The sequence below is a fragment of the Triticum dicoccoides genome, chromosome 1A (assembly GCF_002162155.2).
Source record: "Triticum dicoccoides isolate Atlit2015 ecotype Zavitan chromosome 1A, WEW_v2.0, whole genome shotgun sequence".
Lineage (NCBI taxonomy): Eukaryota > Viridiplantae > Streptophyta > Magnoliopsida > Poales > Poaceae > Triticum > Triticum dicoccoides.
In genome coordinates, this window is record NC_041380.1 from 463,372,234 (window position 1) to 463,384,057 (window position 11,824).

Consider the following 11,824-nt stretch of genomic DNA (forward strand, 5'->3'; position numbering starts at 1 on the left):
AAAATTCAATAGTTTTATTAAATCGGTAAAACAAATAAACTGTTTTAACACTTTTTAAAATTCATGAACTTTTTTAAAATTGGGGTGAATATTTTACAAATACAAGTTTTTTGCAATTATTTTTGGAATGCAAGCATTTTTTTTATTTCTCATAGTAAAATGTTTTCTGTTTAAAATTGACTAATGTTTCCTTAAAAATAATCTATGAAAATAAAAATAAGTTACCAACTTTTAAGAAAAAAAAACAGGGAAGGCACCACCCATTATGCATGCTGGATAGCAATCGATGTGTGGAGTAACAGAACTCCCTCCGTTCCTAAATATTTGTCTTTCTAGACATTTCAACAGGTGACTACATATGGAGCAAAATGAGTGAATCTACACTCTAAAAATATGTCTATATACATCCCTATGTGGTAGTCCATTTGAAATCTCTAAAAGGACAAATATTTAGAAACAGACGGAGCAGTAGAAGCAGACAGGAGTCAATCTACTAATCTTGGACGTGATGCCTATATAATCATCATTGTTTGGATATCGTCATGATTATTTGAGATTCTATCAATTGCCCAACAGTAATTTGTTTACCCGTCGTATGCTATTTTTCTTGAGAGAAGCCACTAGTGAAATCTACGGCCCCCGGGTCTCTTCTTTATCATATTTGCCTGCAAGATCAATTTTTGTTTGCTTTTATTTTCAAATCTATTAATCCAAAAACCTAAAAATACCTAGCTGTAATTTATTCTTATCTATATTATATCGCGTTCCCGCGAGATCTATTTATCCAATCCACTACAATTTTATTTATCTTTTTACTAGGTAGGGATCGACAACCCCTCTTTTACGTCTGGTTGCAAGTTTTTGTTCTTTGTGTGCAGGTACTGTTTACGTAGTGTTGCGTGGTTCTCCTACTAGTTCGATAACCTTGGTCTCATCACTGAGGGAAATATCTATCGTAACTGTGCTGCATCATCCCTTCCTTTTTGAGGAAATATCGACATAGTTCAAGCCGCATCATCCTTCCCCTGCTTTTGTGATGAAAACAATAAATCTCAAGTCGCGTCGGAGTGTGGAGGGCGGTTGCTCCGACCGATGGCCTGCCTGGCTTTTGCCGATGCTGACAATACGACGCCCGTGGGTGTCACTCTTAGTACATTCTGAAGGGTTGTCGTGGAGCTCTGTGTCCTTTTTCCTTCCTTGGGATTCGTTCTCAAATGAAATCCTATGGCCGTGCTGCAAGGTTGGGGGATGACGTTGTTTCACGTTGCTATCCCCTTGGGGCGTGTCTTCAAGACATGTTTCCCTTAACGCTTTCCTTGGGTTGGACATGCACGACATCATGGTTGGGTGGTGCCTAACCGGTGATGCGAGTGGTTGGCGTTGCAACTTGTGCAACAACAACGATGGTGGCGAGGGGAGCTGGGTTGTGGCTTGTCCTACCGACGTCGACTCTCCGGTGCACCAATGCTTGCGCCTATGCTTGTTCCTCACTATGGCAGAGAAGTCGGAGCTGCGTGCGGCTGGGCCCCTGGCAACGATGACTCCATGGGAGTTGTTTCGATGAACGTTGCTATCCGGAGGTTTCGCCGGACTTGGTTCGTACGAGGCTTACAACTTTCTCATGTGAAACTCTTTGGCAAAATTAGAATTGTCGTGTCCTTGACCCTCCGATCAACTGTTTGACGATACTTTGTCGCTCGGTGCAACCTGTTGGCGGCTGTCAAGTTTGTGCTTGTCCAAGGCGAAGTCGAAGTATGGAGGTTGCCGACGATGTTCTCGCTCGCGATCTTGTGAGTGGCCAGATTGTCCACGGATGCCCCTTGTGGGGTTTGTAATCTAGTTTTCCGTTCCGTACTTAACCGGTCAACTTTCTTCTTATCAATTATGTTGAAAACGGTAAATCTCATTCGAAAAAAAAGAGATAAATCTTTTTGTCTCGTTTAAAATGAAAAAACACAGCAGCAACCGACGTTCCGAACGGAGATGCCCAGCCGGGCAAAGTCGAACGAGACTTGCCTACTTCTCGCGCGTATGCCCATCCGTGCTCCCGCATACGTGGCTTGATTTGATTGAAACAAAATAAAACCCGACCCCACCTCCTTAAAATCAGGAGAGAAGATGATTAGATTAGAAAGAAAAAACGAAAAAAAAACAGTCGTAGGATAAAATGTGAGCACGGACGAAAGCACGAGGGCAAAGCCGATCCACCCCACCGGAAACCCGTCACATGATGTGCAGTGCAGCAGGTCTCCGCTGGAGGGTTGCGGTGCAGAAGATCGAGTCCGGCCACGCGAAACAGGGAAGCGGTCAAAACCGGTTGCCGCGCCTTCACGTGCGTGTCCGCCCCGGATGGGCTACCCCTGCGCAACTTCTGGTACCACCCGCCCTCCTCGCTCTGACACGCAGCAGTCGCCGAGAGGAAAACAACGCTCGCGTCCCCGTCGTCCTCGCCGCCGGGACAGCGGCCACACTCCGCCGTGCCGTCGCTGGCGCCCCGCTGCGCCTGCGCGGACGGACTCCTGTTGCCCCGGCGCCGGGAGACTGGGCGGAAAGGCGAGGCACGGAAGCGAGCGGGGAAAGGGGGGTGGGTCAGTCAGCTCGACCGTTTCAGTTTCGCTGGCATGATGGATGGATGGATGGATGGGATGGCGTCGATAAGTCGGACAGCAGCCAGCAGTTTCGGCAGTTCCCCACCCACTCCTCCTTCCCCTTCCTTCTTCCCTCCCTCGGGCCGTGGAGCCCGGTCAGACGCGCAAGGACACACGCGTCTCTCCTCCTTCTCCTTCTCCGCCTCCGCTTATCTTCCACCGCCGCCGTCTCTTCTCTCGTTCCGTGCACGCCTCTTCGAGAGGAGGCGCGATGATGAAGGCGGGGGAGCGGCCCAACTCGAAGCTGCTCCGCGGCGGGCGGCAGGAGTCGCGGCGGTTTCGGCTGCTGGCCGTCGTCGTCGGCTTCTTCCTCGTCTCCCTCACCTTCGTCCTCGTCTCCAAGCCCGACGCCATCCTCTTCGGCCGTGAGTCTCCTCCTTTCAAATTTCAATTCCATCCTTATTCCTTCCTCGGGACTCTCAATTCTACTGGTCACAGCGTCGTCTTCTTCTTCTTCTTGAAGAAGACGCTCGCTAACCAACTGTGACTAACTGGCTGGCCCGTCTTCTTCTCGCGCAGTGAACGGCAAGCTGCCGGCGGAGCAGGCGCCGGCGTCCATCCTGATCCAGCAGAAGGTCAACACGCCAGCCCAGAAGACCTCCACCGACGCCATCATCGGTAACCAATCAATTAAAACCAAAATTAATGTCCCCGTTAATTCTTGCCGTTTCTCCGGCCTCACTCACCCGGCCGTTTCCTCTTCCTCCCTTCCTCCAGGTGGAGACCCCAAAGTGGTCGACGATGAAACCTATGTAAAGCCAAAAGGTAAATCCCTACCACTACCCGTCTCACCCACAAGGCTTTTCGTGTCTGCCTCACTAAAACTAAAGGTTATATGGCTCCTTTACATCTCCATAGAGATGAGAGGCGGCGAGGAGGAGGACCATCGGGTGCTGAGCGAGCCGGACCCGGCCAGCGGGATGGCGGAGCCGGCCGCCAACAAGGACGCCGACGCCCGTAAATCCGGCGACGAGACGCTAGGTAGGTCAGCCCATAATAATCAGCAAGCGTCTCTGTCCCATCCATTTCGTTTTCCGAATCCGTGACTTGACACCCGGGCCGCCGGGCTGAAGCGTTGAATGTTCCTTCAAAACTGATGCTGAGATGAGATGGTTGGCTGTGTAGGTGGGGAGAGGAAGGATGAGGAGGGGGAGGAGGAGCACGCCAAGGTGACGCTCCCGACCGTCTCCAATTACACCATTCATGACGCCGAGGACGCCGAGGACGCCAAGCAACAAGGTACCACCTGCATTTATTCGATGTAGCTTCCGTTTTTTGTGCGTTGGCTGGCTGACGCCCATTTACTACTTGGTTATTCAGTCAGTCAATCTCGTTCTGTTCTCTGTTTCCATCTGCAACCTTCGCCGTCAGAGCATCCATCCATTAAGGACTTGATTCCTCTGTATCTAATGGCAGAACCGAAGCTGTACTACCACTAGAAATTTATGGAAATAAGTGGCACTGTCAGAGTAGTAGTACAACTCAAGTGTTGATGGTCTACTCTACTATGAGCACAAGCTAGAACAATGTACTGTCGTTAGTTTAATCCGAGTTACCGGCAGTGAAAAGTGAAAACAGACCGCCAATGCAGACGTCCGATTCAAGTTACTGTAGTATCTTACCAATGCGATCGTTGCTGTTCTCGGCGACGCCCACTTGGAGCATTGATTGCTTGGCATCACGTGTCAGAGCTCGTACCCCTACACGATCGTTGGCCCGTTATTGCTAGACTAGAATTTTGACCCCATTGAGCGCCATGATCCGGCTGCTATGCATCACGCCCAATTTTTAATCAACAGTCTTCAATTCCCCAGGCTCGAGCTTGAGCAACGTCGTCCAGGAACAGCAGGAGCAGCAGCGGCAGGGGAGCAGGCCGCTGTGCGACTTCTCCAACTTCCGGGCGAACGTGTGCGAGATGCGCGGCGACGTGAGGGTGCACCCGAAGGCCACCTCGGTGCTCTTCATGGAGCCCGAGGGGTCGCAGCGGGACGAGGTGTGGAAGATCAAGCCCTACCCGCGGAAGGGCGACGAGTTCTGCCTCAGCCACATCACGGAGCTGACGGTCAAGTCCAGCAAGGTGGCCGCCGAGTGCACCGTGTACCACGACGTGCCCGTGGTCATCTTCTCCCTCACCGGCTACACGGGCAACCTCTTCCACGACTTCACCGACGTGATCGTGCCGCTCTTCACCACGGCCGCCCAGTTCGACGGCGAGGTGCAGTTCCTCGTCACGGACATGGCGCTCTGGTGGACCGTCAAGTACCACACCCTGCTCCAGAAGCTGTCCAGGTACCCGTTGATCGACTTCGGCAAGGACGACCAGGTGCGCTGCTTCAAGCACGCCATCGTCGGCACCCACGCCTACATGGAGTTCACCATCGACGCCGCCAAGTCGCCCAACGGGGTCACCATGGTCGACTTCAACCGGTTCATGCGGGACGCCTACTCGCTGCCCAAGGCCGCCGCGGCGGCGCTCGGGGAGAGCCCCAGGGTGAAGCCCAGGCTGCTCATCATCAAGCGGCACCGGACGCGGATGTTCCTGAACCTGGAGGAGATCATCGGCATGGCGGAGAAGCTCGGGTTCGAGGTGGTGATCGACGAGGCCAACGTGAGCTCCGACATCAACGGCTTCGCGAGGCTGGTGAACTCGGTGGACGTGATGATGGGCGTGCACGGCGCCGGGCTCACCAACTGCGTCTTCCTGCCGCAGAACGCGACGCTCATCCAGATCGTGCCCTTCGGCGGCCTCGACTGGATCTCCCGCACCGACTTCGGGAACCCCTCGGAGATGATGGGCCTCCGCTACAAGCAGTACGCCATCACCGTCGACGAGAGCAGCCTCACCGACCACTACCCGAGGGACCACAAGATCTTCAGGGACCCCATCTCCTTCCACAAGCGAGGGTTCGAGTTCATCCGCCGCACCTTCATGGACAAGCAGAACGTGAGGCTCGACTGCAAGAGGTTCAGACCTGTGCTGCTGGAGGCGCTCGACAACCTCAACCAGTAACTTTTTTCAAGGGGGGAAAACAGCTGGTCTTGCCGCCCATTTTTACCATTCGTTTCGTGGAATTTGTTGCTCATTCTCTCTCATGGCGTGTATGTATGGTCAAAACTATAGAGATTTTGTCTAGGAATTTACTCGCGTAAACTGTATAAATTAAATCAAATTGCCCGCCGCTGCAAAGATGGAACGAAATTCATTGAGATGATTATAGGCCCCTCGCATTGTCTGTCTGTCAGGAATCTCATCGGTTGTTTTTGTCATCCTGCAACGATATTTTATAGTCAAGTACTTTGACTTTTCTGGTAACCAACCGTATGATAAACCAATCTGCTGAGGTGTGTTTCCACATGGTTTGTTTGATGGAGAAGCTCTTAAATAACAGTGGTGGAACACTCTGGGAGAACATGGAATTGTGCTCTGAGCATGTGATTTGAGTAAGAAAACTGTTAGCATGTTACTGTAAGCTGGATCAACTAGACCGAAATGACCAATGATGTGGTTTGGATTTAGTATACGAGTGCGCTGCCCAGGCCGATGAATTAGGCCCAATAATATCCTGATGTCGCGTAAGCATCGCTCATGGGTCAGTCTAACGGAATTCCTACTTATAACATTCACCGCGTCAAACACCACTGTGAACCAATCATCACAAAAAAAATGTAATTTGAAAATGATTGATAGCATTCAAAAATAGGTTTGTGACTTTTAATATATGTTCATGCGTTCAAAAAAAATGCAGGTGACATTTTTAAAAAAAATGTTAATGCAACGTAACTAAACTGATCTTTTAATTTTAAAATATCTTTTTGTACCATTCAAAACAAATGTATGCCCCGTTAAAAAAATGTTCACGCGTTTCTAAAACATGTCCATGCCATTTTCTAAACAAAATATATAATGTAAAGAAAATGTTTGTATAATTGCAAAAAATGTATTTTCCCCTTACATTTATGGAAAAAATCACGAGTTCCAAGACTATTTTCATGGATTAGTTTTAAATAAACTATACAAATAATAAAATATTTGAATAGTTTTAGAAAATCTTTTTTATTCTAATTCAAAAATAATGTTTCAATATGTATTTGAAATGTGTTCAATACTTATTTAACAAAATGTTAATAATGTATTTTAAAAATCTTAGACATGTATAAAAACATGTTTCGAATGTATACAAAAAAGGTAATATGTGGGTGAAAAATATAAGGCTTTGAAAAAAAATTAAAAATTTAAACTTGTATAAATAAAATGATTGTACTGGGGAAATTAGGAAAATGTAATAAAAACCAAAAAAATCTAAAATGTTGAAAACGTCAACATTTGTTGGAAATTGGGAAAGAAACACATATAGCCGAAGCATGAATGGAAAACATTGAAAACTAACACAAAAACTGAAAGAAAAATAAAATAGAAGTGCAATAGGATAAACATATTGTAAACCAAAAGAGGACAAAAAACATATGGAAACCAACACACAAAACACACAAAAAAGTTGCCTAAAAACAACTCCTGACGGAATCCATATTGGTCCGGCATAGTAACGCCTCGAAACGAGAAAAGGAACGTGATATTTGGCACACATGTGCCATATAGCTAAAACTGCCACACCTTCTTCCTTCGATCTAAGTACATGCATGATTGTATTAGGATGAATCATCCTCTTTTCACATGCATTCTTTTCTCTAATTACATGCATGCATCAGAGGACAAAAATAGCTGATGTCATCATAGATTCTTCTTATTTTGAAAATTTAAAATGTTTTGTAGCTCAAACCGTCGATCCGGTGCCAAAAACATTTTCACATAAAACATTCGTTGCGGCGAGCTCTTCGAAACTAGATCTCATGTTGTTATGTTCCGACGATTTTTTTCCGGGTCAATAGTTACCACTCCCTGGTTACATAAGTTACCACGTCTGTGATATGCAATTTATCATGCTATTTTCACATAAGTTATCGGGGGGCATAAATAAGGTTCTCTCAGAAGACAAAAAATTTGATGTCATTCTAAATTCTTCTTATTTCGAAAATTCAAAATATTTTGTGACTCAAACTGTCGATCCGATGCAAAAATTCTTTTCACATAAAATAGTCATCACGATAAAGTCTTCGAAACCGGATCCCATGTTATGTTTCCTTGACTTTTTTTGGGTCAAAAATTACCACGTCTGGGCTACATGAGTTACTACATTTGTGGTATGCTAGTTACCATGCTATTTCCACATAAGATATCGGGGTTATATTTTTCAACAAATTTCCCCTCTTGGTTAAAAATTTACGTAAGTTATCGGATATACGGTTCGTATATTACCGTGCTATTTTGACATAAGTTACCGGGGTTATGTTTTCCAACAAAATTTTCCTTGGTCAAATTCGCTGCAGTGTTTGTATGGAAGTTATCGGATATGTGGTTTGTATATACTCTGCTATTTTCACATAAGTTACTGAGGTATGTTTTTCAACATTTTTTTCCTATGGTCAAAGTTATCGCGGTTTGTGTATGTAAGTTATTGGGTATGTGGCTTGTATATTACCATGTTGTTTTCACATAAGTTATTGGGCTTATGTTTTTTTCCTTTTGTCAATGTTACTACGGTGTTTGCATGTAAGTTATCAGATCTATGGGGTGTATGTTACCATACTATTTACACATAAGTTATCGATGGATATGTTTTTCAATTTCCTCAAGACAAAAGTTACCATGGTGTTACTATGTAAGTTATCGGTTACGCGGTTGTGACGCCATCGATGCGGCTATATCTCCCACGTGTCGAAGCACGACTTGGAGGCATAACCGCATTGAAAGCAATGTCGCAAGTGAAGTAATCTTCACACAACCCATGTAATACATAAGGAAAAGAGATACATAGTTGGCTTACAATCGCCACTTCACACAATTACATGAATAAAGCATTACATCATCCAGATACAATCAAGGTCCGACTACGGAACCAAAATAAAAGAAGACTACCCTAAATGCTACACAGATCCCCGATCGTCCCGACTAGGCTCCACTAATGATCAACTAGAACGAAACAACACAAAGGACAAGATCTTCATCGAGCTCCTCCTTGAGCTTGGTTGCGTCATCTGTACGGACTCATCAGCACCTGCAAGCTGGTTTTGGAAGTATCTGTGAGCCATGGGGACTCAGCAATCTCGCACCCTCGCGATCAAGACTATTTAAGCTTATAGGTAAGGCAAGGTAATATGTGGAGCTGCAGCAACCGACTAGCATATATGGTGGCTAACCTATTCGCAAAACAGAGCGAGAAGAGAAGGCAAAGCACGATCGAGAAACTATGATCAAGAAGTGATCCTAGAACAACCTACGTCAAACATAACTCCAACACCGTGTTCACTTCCCGGACTTAGCCGGAAAGAGACCATCACGGTTACACACGCGGTTTATGTATTTTAATTAAGGTCAACTTCAGGTTTTCTACAACCGGACGTTAACAAATTCCCATCTGCCCATAACCGCGGGCACGGCTTTCGAAAGTTCAAATCCCTGCAGGGGTGTCCCAACTTAGCCCATCACAAGCTCTCACGGTCAACGAAGGATATTCCTTCTCCCAAGACATTCCGATCAGACTCGGCATCCAGGTTACAAGACATTTCGACAATGGTAAAACAAATCCAGCAACACCGCCCGAATGTGCCGACAAATCCCGATAGGTGCTGCACATATCTCGTTCTCAGGGCACACTCAGATGAGACATCCTACGAGTAAAACCAAACCTCAAGTTGCCCCGAGGTGGCCCCGCAGTCTGCTCGGTCGGACCAACACTCAGAGGAGCACTGGCCCAGGGGGGGTTAAAATAATGATGACCCTTGAGTCTGCAGAATCCAAGGAAAAGAAAAGGCTAGGTGGAAAATGGTAAAACCAAGGTTGGGCATTGCTGGAGGAGTTTTATTCAAGGTGAACTGTCAAGGGGTTCCCATTATAGCCCAACCGCGTAAGGAACGCAAAATCCAGGAACATAACACCGATATGACGGAAACTAAGGTGGCAAGAGTGGAACAAAACACCAGGCATAAGGTCGAGCCTTCCACCCTTTACCAAGTATATAGATGCATTAATTAAATAATATATATTGTGATATCCCAACAAGTAAACATGTTCCAACAAGGAACAACATCTCCATGTTCCAACCAGGAACAAACTTCAATCTTCACCTGCAACTAAGAACGCTATAAGAGGGGCTGAGCAAAGCGGTAACATAGCCAAACAACGGTTTGCTAGGACAAGGTGGGTTAGAGGCTTGGTTTAACAATGTGGGAGGCATGATAAGCAAGTGATAGGTATCACAGCATAGGCATAGCAAAAGAGCGAGCAACTAGCAAGTAAAGATAGAAGTGATTTCGAGGGTATGATCATCTTGCCTCAAATCCCGCAAGGAAGAAGAACGAGTCCATGAAGAAGAGAAACGGACGCAGTCGAACGGGTCCTCACAATCACGACGTTACTGGAATCAACCCGAAGAAGCAACACCGGAAAGAAGCACACGACATAGTAAACAACCAACACATGAACATGGTATGATATGCGGGATGCGGTATGCGGTATGCGATGCATATGCATGATTTGGAAAGGAATAATTGGACCTGGCCTCAACTTGGAAATCCAAGAGTGCCATTGGAAAGGTGAGGTGATTTCGGTAGAAATCGATATAAAGACCACTGGAATCGGATGCACGGTTTGGAAATGGCAAGCAAAACAAATATGGCACCGGTCTACGATAAACAGCAAGTAGTCACCTAAATGCATCAAGATAATTATGCTACAGCACTCAAACATGGCAACAAAATACATGGCAGGGATCCACTCATGATGCTTGACAAAAGATGAACACTGATCTACGGCCAATTCATCCATTAACAGGTTCAAACAAGCATGGCAAAAATGCAAACGATAATAGGTTTCAGACTTAGTGAAATTAACACAAGTCTGGAATTTTTCATCAGGAAGCACACTTTAGAGCATGAAAACTACATGCTATAGGAACTTAACATGGCAAAGCAAGGCATGACATGAAGCTACGCAAAGCACTTAACAAAAGTCCCTTAGTGACCTTGAGCCAAAAGGGATCAGAAAATACAATTGCAAGCATGTGAACATGGCAAAAACATAAACAGATCTCAGACTTAGAGAAAAACTGGAGCATGCAAATATGTTAACGAGTAGGCATGTTTACGAGCTCGATGCACTCACTACAGAGCAAGGCATCACAAACTAAGCATACAACCATCAAGAATACACATTATATAAGCTAGACATGGCAAGAATAACAACATAGCATGCACGGATCAACAACACCCTCGGCAAAATCGCTAACAAGTAGACAATCTGCCAGGATTCACGAAATAGCAAAAGTAGAGCTCGATTGACTCAAGCTAGGTTACTCCATAAATGCAAATAAGGACATGGATGGATAGAGCACCACAAGGTTAACAAATCGTCCTTACTGATCATCCTCAAAAGAGGCACGGATCATTAGGAAACAACATGAACATATGGCATATTGATAAAAACAGATCAAGGACTTAGTGAAATTCTAAGTCCCTGAAATCAGCATTAACGAATGCACTACTTTGCAAGCTTGTGCTAGTCACCACACATATCACAAAAATACATGGATATCACCTCTATAAAGATGGCAAAGCCTATAACAAAACACATGTAGAGTTCAGGAGCATATCATACACACATTAATCATGGCAAAAATGACAAATAGCTATTGATGCAGCAGATCTGACAAATAACTCAAATAGCTCTCTTCCAACAGTATTTCGGGCATCAAGATGAGCTCAAATGAAAATGATGCAATGATATGAAATAATGTACTCTCTGAGGCGGACACTTTGATATGCTACACGCATGAATCGGAGCTACGGATGCAAAGTTGTGACATGATGAACATGGGCATATGAATCTGGAAATCTCGGGGACTTGGTGGAAAAATTACCCTCCGGAAAAGTCAACGGGCGGACGAGAAGATCCGGGACGGGGTGGATCCGGTTCGGGATGGCGCCGTTTGGTTCATCTCCCGGTGGATCTCATCCACCGGGGCAGATCTGGCCGGGATGGGCTCCGGCGAACCTCCGGCGAGGCGCGGAAGCCGAGGCGAGGCGCAAACGGCGAGGCGAGGCGGTGCGGCGAGGCAGGCGGG

The 11,824-nt window shown here is 46.1% G+C and overlaps 1 protein-coding gene across 1 annotated transcript; it reads left to right on the plus strand.

The window, feature by feature from the left end:
• The first annotated feature begins 2,651 nt into the window (after positions 1 to 2,651).
• Positions 2,652 to 5,877, plus strand: LOC119279106 (alpha-1,3-arabinosyltransferase XAT3-like). Its single transcript, XM_037560498.1, has 6 exons — positions 2,652 to 3,013; positions 3,168 to 3,266; positions 3,366 to 3,413; positions 3,507 to 3,629; positions 3,774 to 3,887; positions 4,463 to 5,877. Exons 1-6 carry the CDS (start codon positions 2,860 to 2,862, stop codon positions 5,656 to 5,658), a joined length of 1,734 nt encoding a protein of 577 aa, XP_037416395.1. The 5' UTR covers positions 2,652 to 2,859; the 3' UTR covers positions 5,659 to 5,877.
• Positions 5,878 to 11,824: the final 5,947 nt, after the last annotated feature.

Bases quoted from the DNA above. Each gene is read 5' to 3' on its own strand.
- LOC119279106 (XM_037560498.1), top strand. From the start codon at position 2,860: ATGATGAAGGCGGGGGAGCGGCCCAACTCGAAGCTGCTCCGCGGCGGG. The intron at 3,267-3,365 runs GTAACCAATCAA...CCCTTCCTCCAG, and splicing joins CTCCACCGACGCCATCATCG to GTGGAGACCCCAAAGTGGTC. The intron at 3,888-4,462 runs GTACCACCTGCA...TCAATTCCCCAG, and splicing joins CGAGGACGCCAAGCAACAAG to GCTCGAGCTTGAGCAACGTC.